The 16,861-nt window shown below is 46.4% G+C and overlaps 1 protein-coding gene across 3 annotated transcripts in view; it reads left to right on the forward strand.

The window, feature by feature from the left end:
• MGRN1 (mahogunin ring finger 1) overlaps positions 1–16,861 on the forward strand; it is a 49,880-nt gene that overhangs the window by 12,610 nt on the left and 20,409 nt on the right. For all 3 annotated transcript variants that reach the window (XM_033073911.1, XM_033073912.2, XM_033073913.2), the window contains exons 4-5: positions 4,369–4,515; positions 14,765–14,882. In XM_033073911.1, coding sequence (XP_032929802.1) covers positions 4,369–4,515; positions 14,765–14,882 — 265 coding nt within the window. The remainder of the gene's footprint in view (positions 1–4,368; positions 4,516–14,764; positions 14,883–16,861) is intronic.

Genomic DNA, 16,861 nt, shown 5'->3' on the forward strand with positions numbered 1-16,861 from the left:
GTCTGTTGCTGCACCCTGGGACAGCTTCTCTGCTTCAGCTTCTGGGCTTTGGATAACATCATGGAACAAAAGCATTGAAGGAATCAGCAGCTGTGGTGGTTTGGGAATGTGTGTGCATCAGAAGTATCATGGAGAATAGTTATGCTCCTGAGTGTTTGGATAAGGGTCTGAGAGAGGGGGATGGTGGGGGCTGAGGGGAAACAAGTAAGCTGCAGGGAATGAGAGAAAGGAAATCCCTTCTCTTCCCTCTCCAGCACATGGGGACTGTCCTTGGTCCTTGGATCTATTCGTCCTGTGGTGGAAGTGGTGAGGGGCTGGGACTGCCTGCTCTGCAGCCCTGGATGGTGTTAAACTGGACACATCCTTGCAGAAACCCCAAACAGGAGAACCCCTGTGTTTGGTGGCTCTCCCCTGTGAAGGTCAGTGCTGACAGAGGTGTCACTAATTCTGCTCTCTTTTATTGCCTGCTCAAACACTGGGTAAATGCAGATCTCACAGCACTCAGTCAAGGGATTTATCTATTGTATTGGTCAGGCTTTTGAATCTCCACAAAGGATGAAATTGGGTTTGGCTCAACCTAGTTCTATAAAACTGTCATGGCTGCTGTTAATAATATTTTTATCTTTTAATTCTTTAACAGACAATAAAAAGCTCCAGCCTTTCCATTGTTTTATCCAGGAATGATGTCAGACCAGGTGGCCTCAGCTCCCTTGGTCATCCTACTTTGTCTTTTGCCTCAAAACGTTGGATCAGCTATTTGTTCTCAAAGGTGGTCAGTCTCTTTCCTCTGTACCTGTGATTGTGAAGGCTCTGTGATGCACCTCTGTGCATGACCCAAAGGCACACCCAGCAAAGTCACTGGTTCCCAAATTTGTGCATGCATCTTTGACCACCCCACATGGGCACTGTCTGTAGGGCTTGGCTAAGTGGGCACTGGAAAATTCAAGTGCAGGTGGAGACAGACGAGCTCTTGAAGCACCTGAACCACCTCCTTGTCTGCCACTTCCCCTTCAAAGAAAGAGGAATGCAAAATGTGTGATTTTTATCTTGTTAGTTCCCTTATGTTACATCCCACCATTCCTGCACCTTAAGGTGGCACATGAGACGTCTCTGCCAATCCAAGTATGCACCAAAGTAGTCTTTGCTTGTTCCTTGGGCCAGCTGCCATCTGTGCAGTCTTTTCTCACCTGAACTCTTTGCTCTGTGGCAGGTCATAGGATCCCAGACGGGTTTGGGTTGGAAAGAACCTCAAAGCTCATCTCCTTCCACCCCCTGCCATGAGCAGGGACACCTTCCACTGTCCCAGGCTGCTCCAAGCCCCAATATCCAACTTGGCCTTGGACACTGCCAGGGATCCAGGGGCAGCCACAGCTTCTCTGGGCACCCTGTGCCAGGGCCTCACCACTCTCACAGGGAACAATTCCTTCCTAATGTCTAATCTAACCCTGCCTTCTATCAGTGTGAAGCCATTCCCCCAGGCTCTTGTAAATAGTCTCTGCATCTTTTTGTACTGTACAGGTACTGGAAGGTTGTGAATGATTTTCTGTGGCTCCAGCAGCAGGGATTTATAGCAGGAGGGCACAGCCTTGCTGTGACTGTCAAGTTTTAGGCACTTGTACCTTGCCCTCTGCTCCAGTGGTGCTGTTCCAGGCAGACAAGACTCAGCCTCTTCTATTCCCAGCAGATGCATCCTTCAGAATCCTTCCCTCCAGGCACTGCAGTGGCCCCTTAGTGGTTTCCCAGGGCAACAGATTTAGTCTAGTCTATCTTTAACCCCTTATCTCCTTGGAAGGCTGGAAGCACATCCTGAGTGCTGGCAAAGAGTTGCAGGGTGAAGCTGGGAGCAGGAGGGTGGTCTGGGATGCTTTTTGTGACTTCTCTGAGAAGACAAAGCAGGCAGTGGTTGTGCCAGTGACAGGTCTGTGTGTGAGCTGCCCCACACCCAGGTGTCCCCGTTGTTACTTGGTACTGTCACAGGTGTCTCAGTCTGTGCTGTAGCTCTCACACGTGCTGGACATCTCTATTGCTTACCTCTGCATGAGGTGAGTGTGAAGGAGCCTCTACCTGCAAGAGGTGCTGACTCTCCCACCCTGCTGCTTCTGGAAGAAGTGGCAATAGCCTGGATCCTTTGTTTCCAGCTTTGGATCCAAGAGGTGACTTGTGGTGCTGCTCTCTTGGACACACACAACACTTATGAGGGGATTGTTGCCATCTGTGTTCTTGGATCAGTCCAGCACAAAATGCTGATCTTCATTAGGCAGATCATCCCTTCTGCTCAGTGTTTCTTCTTTACAGCCTTCAAGTGCCATGATTTTCACTTTGAATGCATCTAGCTTGTGTGAAAATAGCATCTTGATCTGTACTGTATATTGTGTCCAGGTTTCTGCAGATGCTCAGACTCCAGTTCTTGGGATTTGTTTTTTTTTAATACTGGCATGTTGGGTGTTTTTAGCTTGATTTGCTGCTCTGACCTAGGTGAAACTCTGGCAAAAGCCTCTCTAAGCCCTTCAGACAGGAATGTGGGTGTGTGCTGTAGTGGCTCACTGGGGTTACAACAGTATAAGTATGTGTGTTGGCTATTTGATTACACTGCTCTTACATTTTATTTTGCACCTTCTGTATTAAATTACTAAAACAGAACATTTCATTCTTGTTCGGTGTGGTGTTAAATAAAATTCATGCTGGAACCCTCTTAATTATGCAGCAGTTGTTATATGTCTGTGAACTTGGTAAATAAGGATTCCCTTGACAATTTTTAGATTGAATTATGGAGGTATGTCTGACCCAATTCTGAGTATTTTTGACAGTACAGTATATTCATCAAGGCTTTTTAGTGAGGGGAGAGGCTGATACTGTAAAGACAGAGATGATGCCAAGCTTTTCCTGAATAGTTCAGCTGCTTGGCTGTGACCCAGCCATCATGGCAATTAAAGTATTACTGATAAACGAGTGAGGCTGGAGCTGGGTGACAAGCCAGAGCTGTTACACCTCAAGGGCAGCCTTGCTGCCCTCACCATTCCAACACAGTGCCTGAGCTCACAGTGGTACCTGTGGTCATGGGATTTGAATTTATGGAGAATCTGCTGCTGCCCTGGCAGTGAATCACATCCATTTGTCTGTCACTTTGCTCTTCAAGGCAGGGAGAGCTTGGTCAGTTGAACAGAAGAGGACACTGAGGGGTCAGAAAGGCTGCAGCTCCAATCTCTGCTCCCTGAGCCAGGAACAGGACCAGGGAACAGCTGGAGCTGTGCCAGGGCAGGGTGAGGCTGGATTTTGGGAAAGGTTCTTCCCCCAGAGGGTGAAGAAGAGGCTCCCCAGGGAATGGGAACAGCCCCAAGGCTGCCAGAGCTCCAGGAGTGTTTGGACAAAGCTCAGGCACAGGGTGGGGTTGTTGGGGTGTCTGTGCAGGGCCAGGGGCTGGACTGGATGATCCTTGTGCGTGCCTTCCCACTCAGGATATTCCATCATTCTGTAATTTTCTAGTGGTGTGCTGTGTTGGCTGCTTGTTCCAAGATCTGCTGGTTTCTGTGGCCACTCCTGGCATGCCATAAATCCCCATGGCCATAACTCACTGCCCCAGAGCTGGCTTCATCCCTCTTCTTCACTGGATTTGTGCTTTTTCCTGCAGTAGAGAAAAGGAGTAACCCTGGCAGTGGTGATCACACAGTGGGAGTCAGCTGTTCAGGTGCCCATAGCCAAATTAGGGCTCACTTTTACATTATTTGAAATAACTTGTAAGCTCATGCTGTTGGTTATCATGTGTCTGTTTGCAGTTTTGTTCATACAGTAAATGTGTGTGAGCTCCAGTCCCTCACAGCACTGAGGTTTAGTTGATCATTTGTACATTTAAAGGTGTTTGAGGTTCCTATATCTGGATACTTTCTGAGCTAAATATCATCTTCTGTGTGATACTGGAGGTACCTTTTGTTGAGCTTCAGGAGTACTTTGTGTTGGAGTTTTTGCCTGTCATGCACCATTTCATTGCAGAGTTAAAAGAATTACACTTTAGATTTCTCAGGCCCATGCAGGATTTCTTTAGTCCAAATACTGAACCTAATATGAAGATTTAAAAGGAAGGAGAATGTTTATTCTCCTCAGCATTTGACATTCAGGATCTCCTTTTCTTGTCTTATTCTGTGTCCTGGCACTGTAGGGCTGGGTGAGATCCCTCAACACCCTAACTTCAGTCAGATTTTGGAAGAACCTTCTTCAGGGGAGGGGATGGAAATCTGGGAAGCCCAAGGTGGAAGCCCAGGCTGCTTTGCCTGCCCAGAACACCAAGGCTGGAGTACTCTTGTCTTTATTTCCAGAGTGATCTTGTTAATATCTCATAAAGATATGTTCTAATCCTCTGGTGTTGTTTTTCAGGTATAAAGATGATGTTGACAGCCCTACTGAGGAGAATGGGAAGCAGAAGGTCCTGTACAGCCTGGAGTTCACCTTTGATGCAGATGCCCGTGTTGCCATCACAATCTACTGCCAGGCTACAGAGGAGTTTGTTGGTGGCATGGCTGTGTAAGTCATGGGCATGTGGAGGGGCACAGGAGCTGGGATGATGAGCTGTCAAACATACCTGTGCTGCCACACTTGGTAGAGTGGGAAATTTCTTTTTATTCTGATTACTTTGAATATTACTTTCAATTCCCTCACATAGCCAATACCTCCTCTTGTTCCCTTTTTGGTTTGGTTTTGGGGTGTTGGGAAACCATTCTGTGTGCAACAAAGGAGAGGAACTCAGCTGTATGTTATTGTCAATGAGGTGTTCTGTGAAATTAAGAAACCAACAACCCTTCCCTTCACATACTGCCTATTTTTTTTCCCAGATCACCAATTCATTGCCTTTCTGTGTTCCCTGTGACAGGAGCATCTGGGCCACCAAAGTAGAGTTCAGTCTGACATTAACAGTGAGTCTGTGGGATTGAGGCCCACCCAAAGCCCATTTTGGGATAAATGCCCAGCTCAACACTGGCTGTTGGGAGATGGGAGAGGATTTACTTCCTGAAACCCTGTCTGTGTGTGTTTCCTGCCATGTACACATTAGTCTTTCGTTAGCTGTGGAAAAAATGACCAAAATGTCATCTGTGGGAACCTTCTCATTTCCTGATAGTACATCCCTCCAGGTTTTAAAACCTTTTTATCTAAATCATCACATTTAAACCACTCCAGTCAACACTGTATCCCATGAGACTATGCAAAATTTCCTCTCTATGTTCAGAGCAAAGGTGGCTGCAATGTGCTCTGCCTGTGTGAGTTGGGTACACGTGAGCTGCTGCTATGGTATGATGCACTCCAGTGGCCATGGGACAAAGAATTCCTTTGGCTCCAGGGGTAAAGGAAGATTCAGACTGCAGAAGATCTTTGCTCCCTCTAGTAGAGGCTTTTGGCTGACCAGAGGCTCCTGGACATAGTGCTGATGGCTTCTGCAGTGATGCTCTGGAGCTGGGGCTAAACTTTGCCTTGGTTGAAGGGACCTGCAGAGGCTTCAGCAGGGAGAAATATCTATGGCAAACTATAACAGGGCTTATTTGTTTTATGCAAACTATAAATATCCCACTAATGATTAATGACTAGTGTGTTTTTAGAAATGAGAGTGGCTCAATTCTCCAATCCAGATATGCATTCCTTCAAACTGGAGGATATCCTGATCCAGAATTTTTGTTTAGGCCCCTTTCCCTTCTTCTGTTGAAGCCTATGGCTGCCTTTATTTTGGGGAGGTAATAAATGAGCTCATTTTTAAAGTGCTTGAAAATGATCTCTCATCAAGCTCTGAATATACTTTCTGTTTAGATCCAGCTTTTCCTGAGCAGAGCTGAATACAGCAGGATGCCTTAGAAATCCTGATAAAGTTTCCATGTTCTGTCTCTCAGGTCTTTAGGTTTCCTGTGAATTTAGTGCTAGTGAAGGTGTTGGAATGGCAGCCTTGGAGATTGAAGTCCTCTTTTCCTAACACAGGTACAATGTGGAGAGGTGGCCAGTGTCCCTCCTGCTGCCCTGCAGTGTTCCTTGTTTTTGACCTAAGAAGGAAACCATCCATGGGCTAAGGGGGAGAGCTGAGGGCCTCTGTGGCCAGGGTGGATATATTTACATTGCCAGATTTAAGCCATGGCTTAAATCAGTAAGGCTTGGTTTAAATCATTGATTTCAATCTTGTTTTCCCCTGTTGGTTTACCCTGAAGGAGAATTTCATTGTCACTGGTCAGTAGCAATGAAACATCTGCATCTACAACACAGTAAGCTCCACATCAAATCTTGTACTGTATTTTTAATGCCACAGTCTTAAAGAATATCCATATAGTTTAGAATCTATTTTTCAGACTCCCACTTTTGCATTTTATGCCTAAATGGCAATAACCCAAAGTTATTCTAAAAAGAAACATTTCAAATTATTTTTAGCTCATGTCTTGAACCAAGTTTTGTTGAGCTGGATCTGTACCTGAGTGATCCAAGACCAGCAGTGTTTGTCCTTGTGAGTTAAACTGCTCATGTTGGACTCTCTTGTGCAGTTGTGCCTTGAAGAATAACTGCTTAATAGAATTGTTTTAGTTGCCAAATACAACCAGCTGTTTCTGGACAGAGAGTGTTTTCAGTCCTCTGTAACTAGTAGCTCTCCTCGTGGTTGGTTGGTTGGAGGAAGAAAACACAGGTTTTGGTTCACTTAAGAACACTTTTTTTCTGAAATGTAGTGCCATGCAATGAGCCAGTGATGTCACCAGTGCTGTTATCTGTCCTTTAAAACTTGTACAGCAAACATGAACTACCCAATGGCTTTTAAATTAAATTTGAACGATTCCTAGGTAGAGTTTCTGATCGTGAACAGAGCTGTCGACTTCAAAGAATTTGTTTTTTGAATGTGAATTTTTTTAATCCACCCTGTCCATGGTTCAGTGAGAGAGGGATCTCTGTTAGATGGCAGAGCTGAAGCCTGTGTTCTTGAACCCTCTGCGTGAAACCAGGATCAGCAGTGATTTCCTCACTAATGAAAAAGGAGCCAATGGTTCTGTGCTGTCCTGCTGGGGTAGCAGCAGTCCCTGATGCACTAAACCTTCTAAAAGGTCAAAGCACCCACATTCAGCTCCTTCTTCCACTTCTGGCCTTTCATTTAATAAATCATACTTTAATTTCTCCATAATACAGAAATGATGAACTGCTTGTTTCTGCTCTGGGGTGCTTGAACAATAAATGTTATGTAAATGTGGGTGCAGGGGCTGCACCAGAAGCCAGGGAACTTTTTGGAAGGCATGATCCTGATTTCATGCAGATGTGTAGGGGGGAAGTCAGATACAAATATAGTCTTTATAAGCTGCTTTAATTCAACCCAGGCTATTTTTCCATGTGGAAGTGGCTCCTGAAGCACGTCTTGGGGCCAGTGCAGCTGCCCAAGTAGGCATCTCTGCTTCTCTGGATTTGCTGGCTGCTAGTAAAAACCTTTTGAAGCTCTGATTTCAGCTTTGCAAAGCAGTTCTGTAAGGGCAGTGCTGTAATTACGTTGATTTACTCTTTTCAAATTCTAGTGGAAAAAAAAAAAGGGCTGCATTCTTAGAGCTCTGACTGGAGTGAGTGCATTTGCAGTGCACTAACAGGAATGCAGCTTCCCCTGCCTGGGCTGGTGGATTTTCCTTTTCCTCAATCTCTTGTTGCTAACAGCTGTATTCATGGAACAAGCATGTGCAAAAGCTGTCCTGTGTATAAATTCAAAACTTCTTCTATTGCACTTGATTGGGATGAAGATGCTCTTTAAAAGAAAACACCTTTTTTTTTTCCACTCTCTTAAATCAATGCTGAATCCTAAAATGGGAGAAACTTTCTGGCTCCCTGTGAAAAGCAGGAATTTTCTCCCAGCTTTCAGCCTGCAGCATGGCTCCTTAGAAGTGCTAAACAAGTTATTCCTGCTTCTCTGCTGGAACAGCCACTGATCCTGATACTATCAGCACTCCTGCAGAGCTCCTGCCAGGAATGTGGTTAAGGTCATGCAATTTGGGGTGAGAGGGGAGGGGAGGGAAGGGCAGGGAAGAAGGTGGCTCTCCCTGAGCAGTGGCTTTGCTTGTTGTGGAGCCTCTGCTCACCTGAGAGACATAGTGTAGTGACTTGGGCCTGGCTTTGGGATTAGCTTGTTTTCATGACCAAGGGGAAGCCTTTCTGCAAGCCAGGGAGCTTCCTCTGCAGTTATTTGGGCTCTATTTAGAATCTGGTGGCTTTGTCAGTCCTGTCCTAACCTGTCTCAAAGTATGCTGAGCAGACTTTCCCAGGTAATTGTGCTGGGAGACACACTCAGCTGCAGTGTTTCCTAGCCAAGGTCCTGGGAACACGTAGCTCCCAACAGCTACAGCCTCTTGTCCTGAACTGTTGAACTCACAGGGAGCTGTGTCATCACTTTTGTGCCACCACAGATGACCAACAAGGTCGGGGGAAGGTGATTGTGTTGTTGATTATAGAGGTGTGTTTACCTCTGCAGCCTCATGCCCAGGGGCCCTGTGCTTTCTGGTGCTAGTGCAGATATCTGCAGATACCTGATTTCACCCAGCCTTTTGGGTGAAATAAAAATTAGTTTAAATCTGGAGGAGACTGCTCCTCTCACCTTTGACATGTCTTTTGCTTAGTTACTTTGTGGTGAGAACTCACTTTAAAGATTAAACACATCAGTTCTCAGAGGATGAGCTAGTGCATCACCCCAAGGGTAACAGAGATCTACCTATGCCCAAGTCTCTTTAGTGTCAAGGAATTAGCACTGACCTGCCTCTGAACAGCTCAAGACCCCCAATGTCTTCAGTTTATTTATTTTTCTGGCTGTGTCCATTTTCTTTAGTTTTGGAAATCAGGAGAAACATGGAGGTGTGTAAGCTGTACTTCAGCTATCACTGGTGATTGCCCATAATATAATTTCCCTTCAGATAAAGGAGAGATACTGCATTGCATTTGCACTGCAGGGCTGGCAGCAGCTCATGGAGAATAGTTAAAAGACCCCAGTTGTAGCCTGCCTTCTCCTGCAGTAACTGGTTCATGTGTTTGTACCTTAGATACCCTTGGTCTGGGAGACAAGCGTGTTTTTGCAGCAGGCTGCAGAGATATTATTCTCTTTTTGTGAGTTCTCCACTGCCTGCGAATGCATCCCTGCCTTGTCTGGCAAAATCCTGGATGTGCACACCATTAGCCTGCTCCAGGGTGGGCCCCTGGGACTTTTCCAGCTGTAGGTGTCCTGCTGACTAGCAGGAAGGATTGCTCAGTTCAAACATGACAGCAGAGGTTCTTTCCTCAGGGGAAGAAGTCAAACAAGCCTGTAGCTGGAAGCACTTAAAAGAGCCAGTTCTGAAGGCATGAGCAATCCAGGCGGATCAGGAACTCATGATAAATTCAATGTGAGAGGTTTGAGTCTTGCAGCCCATTCTTATGAAAAAGGTCTTCCTTTTTGGACAGAAAAGATTCTCTCCCATATCCCAGTGCTGTTGCCAAGTTCTATTTTCTCAATATAAACAGAAAACAGAATGAAAATAGGTCAGTCTAGCTCTGCAATCCTTGCCCTTTCCGGGGCTGTGCTGTTTGTGTTGCTGATGTGCAAATGGATTTATTAAAAAAACAAACCCCATTTCCTTGTTTGTTTTGCAATGCAATGCCTGCTACACTTGTCCCAAACCTCCTCCCACGGTCTTCTGAGCTGATGGGGGACATGACACTGCAATGATTCCCTGCTCTGTCTGCGTGTGGAAGTTTGAAGAGTTGGGTCACAAAATGAAATTCAACGGGTGGCTCAACGCACAGCTGTTTTCATTCAAACTTGTGTGGGAGACAGAGGCATTCAGATATTCCTTTAGTTGTTTAATAGCCTCTGTCTGTTAAGGGCCTTTGAAAGGTGCTCTTGCTGCTTTTGGCTGTGGTGATTAATATGAATTCTTTGTGCAGAGATTTCTTCAGTGTGAAGAAATCAGAGGCGAGTGCTGGGTTTTGCTAGGAACAAGCCTTTATGGCTTTAATCCAGGCACACACCAGTCCCCAAGGGAACACTGGAGTGTGCAGAGTTCACAGGCTGAAGGGCCAAATTCTACAGATTTCAGTGAGCAGACAAACCCTCTGTCTGTCTTAAGAGTTGTGGCCTTTGTGGCTCTCTGTGTAGCTGTTGTGTGAGCTCTGAAGCCTGGCTAGAGCCAGGAGCGTGGTGCTCCCAGCAGCTGCAGACAGAGCTCTGCAGGGGCTGAAGGGGAATGTGGGCACTGGGGTTTCAGCTGCATGTGGTTGTCTTTGCCTGGTTTGGAGTGGAAACTCAATGCTGAAGGAAGCAGGAGGGAAGGAGAAGACTCTCACAGGTTGCAGTGCAATGCCTTTAGCACCTGGTTAACCTCCAAACTCCTTGTTTACCTCTGGTGCACTTGGGAGCCTCTGTGGGGTGGAACTTGTCTAATTCTGACTGAGACCCAGGGCTATGGCCTTCCTGTAGTTTGGTAGTGTTTGTCAGTATAAGTTACAGTAATTTCACGATTATAAGCCGCACCTGATTATAAGCCGCATGTTACAATCCAGAGTGTGATAAAAGGTATCTGTTCTATCACCATCTGTTGAGGGTAGGGGCAGTGATCCCCGAGAGATATTCTGCTAATGGGCCATCCATTGAAACCAGGCAGGGCATTGTTCTTTATCTTTTCACAACCCATCCTTCCTCCAGCCAGTCATTTTCTGCTCATGGCCCATTGAGTCCCAATGTAGGACTGATAAAATTACTGCATCCTATTGGGAGCTGCTCCAGCCAGGGGGAAGAGCCCAACATTTCTTACCAAGATAAAAACAGAGGTTTTGGGACACTGAGGGAACCCCTTTCTCCACTGGACTCCAGAGGGAAACCGGATTTCTCCACATCACCACTGGAGCTCCAGAGGGAAACTGCACCTTGTACAGGAGCACTGCTCCAACTGAGCCACATCTGTCACTGCAGGAGGATGCAGCCACCATGGGATGGGACTGCTGCCAACACCCTGCCTGACGGGGTGTCAGGTTGTACTCTGACTGTGTCAGGGTTTGGAGTTTGTTTCTTTGTAGTACTGTATTTCTATTTCAATTTCCCTAGTAAAGAACTGTTATTCCTATTCCCATATCTTTGCCTGAGAGCCCCTTGATTTCAAAATTATAATAATTTGGAGGGAGGGGGTTTACATTCTCCATTTCAAAGAGAAGTTCCTGCCTTTCTCAGCAGACACCTGTCCTCCAAACTAAAACAGCAACTTTTTGATCTTTGTCCATATATAAGCCACACCTGATTATAAGCCGCACTTTGGGTTCAGACCAAAATTTTAGTCAAAATGGTGCGGCTTATAATCGTGAAATTACTAAAGCTCTCCTTGTCCTTGGTTCACTACAGATTGCCATGAAACACTTTAGCTGCTGCTAAAGAAAGAGGACTCATGTTTTGTCTACAGGTTCTTCAAAGCACAGATTTTTTCAGCCATTTCTAGTCAAAAGTGTTGCCTAGGGGCAACATTGCTGCATGCATCCTGCTTTTCCTGAGGAATGGGGTCTGGGCAGTGTTCTGTGTAAGTCAGGCAGCCTGGCAAGGATCCTCGTGTGGCACTTCTCAGTCAGGGATCCCAATGTGCTTGTGGGAACAGGAACTGTCCTTTGACTGCCCCAGACAGCCCCAGTGCCAGGCACAGCTGAGTGGGTGCACAGCAGTGAAGAAATCTGCAGGAGCTGGGACTGGTGCCCTGCTGAGAGCTTCCCCAGGCACAGACCAGGGAAGGAGAGGGGGAAACACCCCAGTGAGCATGTAGCAACAGAAGTTTAACTCTGCTTAGCCAACCTCTAGCATGGCACTTTTGTCTAGGGAGCTACTCAGTCTGTGGCACCTGCAGACCCTGAGTTTCTCTGTGCAGGCAGTGAGTGCTTCTCAGCTGACAGAAGAAGAGTGAGACTGGGGAATAATTTTAGTTTATTCCTGTTCTCTCAGAAGTCTCTGGGGTGTAGTCACTGGGCCTCTCATCTGCTGGTTCTCTGATACACAGCTGGCTTTGGAGGTAGAAGGGTTTGACACGAGGGAAGAAGGAGTCAATGCAGAGTGTAGTTTGCTTTTTGTGAGTAAAGGTGTCAGAACTCACAGGAGGAGATGGGCTGCATGAACCCTGAGGACAGAGCTGGGGCTGCTGCTGCAGCCAGCAGTGGGGTACCTCTTGCTTGTGATTCTTGTGCTGTCAGGGGTACCTGAGGAAACAGACAGGTTTAAAATGATGTTACTGAGGATTTCTGTTTGGTCCTGACAGAGGGGACAGATCCCCTTACTTCTCCACTGTCCTGGGCTGCCAGTGGTCACAAGGTAGTTTTGTCCTCTGGATGGAAGCCTGGCCCAGTGCAGTCTGAGCAACAGCAGCCCAAACATTCAGCTTTCCTACTTCATGCAGAGAGAGGCAGCATGTTGCTTCTCTGCTGTCCTTTATTCCTTGGTACACGCTCTCTTTTTCTGTAACTCATCTGCAGAGCTTCCCTGCTGTTGTCTGCTGTGAGCCCCTAGCAGCACAGCCAGGGAATAGATGACTGTGAATACAACAGATGCTAACCAAAGGGGCAGGGGATGGGTAGAGACCCCTTAGACAGCAGGATATCTGCTTTGAAACAGCTTGTCAAGTTTCCCTCCTGTGTAGCACAGGGAGTGTTGTCTTGTGCAGAGGACCTTTCACACAATTCACAGAATGACTGGGGTGGAAGAGACCTTCAAGATCAAGTCCAACCCATGCCCTAACATCTCAACTAGACCATGGCACCAAGTGCCACATCCAGTCTTTTTTTAAGCGCATCCAGGGATGGTGACTCCAGCACCTCCCTGGGCAGACCATTCCATTTGCATCACATTGGAAGGATGATCCATTTCTGTGTGTCAGTCAGGAGTCAGCAGACTTCCAGGGAATTCCCCAGCCCATTGGGTGCTGGCTGGAGGTGTTCAGAGTTATCTGGGTGTTCAGATCCAAGTCTGATGTGTTTTGGCAATGGAGGCCAGGCACTCACACAGTCTGAGGCATAAAGCTCACTTGGGGAAGCCTCCTTGATAATTTTGTCCTACTCTTCAGCTTAGAAAATCTATGTGCCTGATTTATTTCTTTTCCCAGGGATGGTGAGAGCAGTGTCAATGTGAGTATTATTCTGCCCTGTCCTCCTTGGAAGAGTGTTATTTGTTTTTCTGTTGCAGCCTAGTTTGGGTTTCTGGTACTGTAAATGCAGGTCCTCCAGCATTCCTGACACTCAGCAGCATCATATTTACACCCCATTCCCACCTCCACTCTCTGCACTTTATTTCCAGTAAGTTCCTGACTTGCTGTCACCTTAGATAAGTCACTCTTCCATCCCCTGCCTTCCCAGCTGTGGAGGGAGAATTGTGCCTCTCTGCAGAAGGGAAGCTTTGAGAGTGACACAAAAGGAGCTAGATACAGGCTTGCTCTATTCATTGTGCTTGACAACTCAGTAAATAAAACTTCACTCAATTGCTCGCTCTGTAATTCACATATAAAAGACCTGTCATTCTGATCTCCCCCACACCATGCTTGAAATGCAAAGGATGGATTGAGACCTTCTAGTAGAGCAGCACAATTTCAGCAGAGTACAGAATGGGCTCTGAGGGTATTGTCATAAATAACTTAATGCACCTACTTTGGCAGGAAGAGCAGAGTGCATGTGGTGAACCTGTGCTTTGTCAAGACCTTCCAGCACGTGGATCTTGTGACACTTGACCTTCTGGATCTTCAGAGGGTGCAGGAACTGTTGTAGCTTTCCAGAAAAAGGCAGAGGATTTTCTTGTAGAGCTGGAGCCTGTCTTGTCACTGTGCTGAGGGAGGATGTTGCTGCAGTGTTTCTTGGGCAGATCTTGCACTTTCTCCCCAGTTTGTCAGTGTGCTCTGAACACACAGTTGTTAATTTGGCAAGAAAGGCTTTGGTGGTAAAGGCAGCTTCAGCTGTTGCCACCCTGCTTTGGGGTTCACTGCTTCCTCTGCTGTGCCAGAACTGGGAGAGGCTGTGCACATCCAGCTCAAGACATCACCCTCCAGAAAGGGGGAGTGGGCAGGGAAATGTCTCCTAGGGAGGACAGCACCAGGTGGGCTCAGAGTGCAGAAGGTGGTGGATGGCAGCTGTGGACCCATTCCAGGTGTTTTTCCCAGGCTGGCAGTGCTGTTGTTTCAGTGACAAGCCCTGAGACAGTGAAAGGCTCTTCTCTAGGTGGCTGGGATGGAGGATGGTTGGTGTCTCTCAGGTGGTGTTGGTAGCCCTGCAACACCCCTGGGGAAGCACAGGAGGGATTGAGGAGTGGATTGGAATGGTTTGGCAGGATGGTGGAAGCCAAGCAGTGTTTCCCACTGTGGAGCTGTCCTACAGGGGCATGGGAGAGCTTTCAGCACTGTGCTGGGTTGTCTGTTCCCAGTGTTGAGTCATAGCTCATTCTTCCTGGGTTTCCTGCAGAAATCAGGACTGTGCTGGTCTTAAAACCAGCATTGCCTAGGCCATGGATTTAGGGAGCAGGCCTTTGCCAAGCTGCTGCACCCCCTTGTACTCCAACAGGCAGGCAGGTCAGTATGGACACAATCAGACCTTGCCTGTCTGCGCTGCTTTCTCTTTCCTGTGCTCACCTTCTTGCTTTGACCTTTCCCTTCCCTTCCCTCTTTGTGTCCCCACTGAATGGCTTGCCAGCTCTGCCCTTAGAGCTGCCACTTGTGATTCCTGAAAGGCCGAGGGGCAGGAGTGAGAGAGAGCTGAGCAGGGAGCAGTCATTTGTTACAGTGAGTTTTCCTTTTCCCCCTTCCTTCAGATACAGCACAAAGAATCCCTCTCTGCAGTCCGAGACAGTTCATTACAAGAGAGGGGTAAGCCAGCAATTCTCCCTGCCTTCCTTCAAGATTGATTTCTCAGAGTGGAAGGATGATGAGGTAAGTGTCTTCTCAGTGTCCCCTTCTTTCCACAGCCTGTTGTCCCAGAAGCACTGACCTCTGTTTAGTGCCATGAAGCTGGAGGACACTTTCTCCCAGCTCCTCCAGGGTGTTTTGTGGGTACTGCCCTGGGAGGAGCAGTATGGGAACTTGGCAGGCAGATCAGGCCAACTGGCAGGAAATCCAGAGAAGTGACTTTTGATATCACTGATCAGCTGATTGAGGAGGGAGGCTGCAGAGATTGACACTGGAGCTTTTCCTGGAAAACCTGCTTTCCTCAGCCTTCCTGCCAGCCAAAGAGCTCGTGGGAATGAATGTTTGTCATGATCTCTGTTTTCATGGGGTTTAATTTTAAGATTTTGGGTTTTTTTGGGTGGTCCTCTAGAATAGAGGTCTCCAAAGTGAGGTGCATGCAATACAATTCATTGGGGTGGGGCAGGGACTTCAGAAATACATGTATATAACCCACAGAAGATACACACACAAATATTGGGAGTATGTGCTCTAAACACGTTACTGATGGGGTGAATAGTCAGAATAGTTTGGAGACCACTGCTCTGAAGAGTCCTGTTCTGTTAAAGGGCCACATCCTGCACTATTATCTGTAGCAGTATAGTGTTGTGAAGGGATATTCTTCTGGTGCATCAATGCTGAATAAGAGAATGTTTTCCTCTTCTTAATTTAACCCATAACTGCAAGCAGACCAGGGCTTGGTTTTAATTAAGCTTTGTGCTTAAGCTTTTCTACATATCAAGATTTGTGGTGTCCTGTTAATTTTGGTATCTTTGGTATCTGCAAAATTCCAACATGGGCAGTAAGCCTCTTGTTTCTGAGTCTTAAAACTTTGACCCAAGGGCTTCCCCTGCACATGGCATAGGGAAGGAAAGCCTTGGTCTTTCCCCTGCTCTGTGCAGAATTGTGATTAGAGATTTCAAAGGCAGAGTAGTTGTTCTGTAGCTACTGCTAATGTATTTGTTCCTGTGGAACCCTCTCCCAGGAAATGCACACTGATAATGGTGTTCATTTCCTGACCCAAGCCTGTGCAAGTGTATTGTGTATGTGAATCTTGGTAGATAACTCTACCTATTAAAAAAAAAGAAGAAGAAAAGAAGAAAAAAGGGAGAAAAAGAGAGTAATCTTTTATGTATTTGAAAGATTGAATAGCTATTGTCCTGAAGTTACAGTTACAACTATAATCAGTCCTGTGCCTTAACGAATGCCATGGTGGTTACCAAGAGCCTGCAGAGTCTGGTCTCCTGATGTCTTGGATTCTCTGCCAATAGATGATTTCACAAGTTCAGCCTACAAAAGCCTGGAAGAGCTGCTTTTCAATCCCTTCTGTTGTCTGAGAGAGCTCAGTTCCCTTTCTTCTTAAAGAATTGAGAAGCTTAATTTTCACTTTTGTTCCTGTCAGCAAGGTTTTAACTCAAGTACTGAAGTCATATCCCTTTGACAGCTTAAAGGAAAAGTGAGTTTCCAGCTCTCTTCTTGTTCTGCTGCATCCTCTGTTTCTTCTTCTTTTCATTGGTGTTACTGGGAGCTGGAAAAAATGTGGAACAAGAACTGTGATTCCAAATAGTTTCACCTCCCATGTCAGCTCTGTTTTACATATTGGTCTTTGTCCTGAATCTTCCTAACTGGCCACCAAAATGCAGCACTTCTGTCTGAGACAGCTGGCAGTGTCCTAGCTGTGTACAATTGTCAGTTCAGATTTCTTTCCAGCTTGGTTATTGGTGTTGTTCAAAACCCCCAGATTTATTTCATATTTTTGCTTAGTGTAATATTCTCATATGACATAGGTCTTGGCTGGGGAAAAAGGGAGACTGGTGTTGTGTTGGGTTGTTCTGTGAAAAGCCTTATAAAAGTTTATTTTATCTTCTTCATTTACTGATTTGCTTGGAAATTATAGGGTATGGCTTGTGTTGAGTGAGTTGTGTTCATGGCCCTTAAAATAAATATGAAATAGTGCTTTAAAGAGG

Source organism: Catharus ustulatus, chromosome 16 (assembly GCF_009819885.2).
Source record: "Catharus ustulatus isolate bCatUst1 chromosome 16, bCatUst1.pri.v2, whole genome shotgun sequence".
Lineage (NCBI taxonomy): Eukaryota > Metazoa > Chordata > Aves > Passeriformes > Turdidae > Catharus > Catharus ustulatus.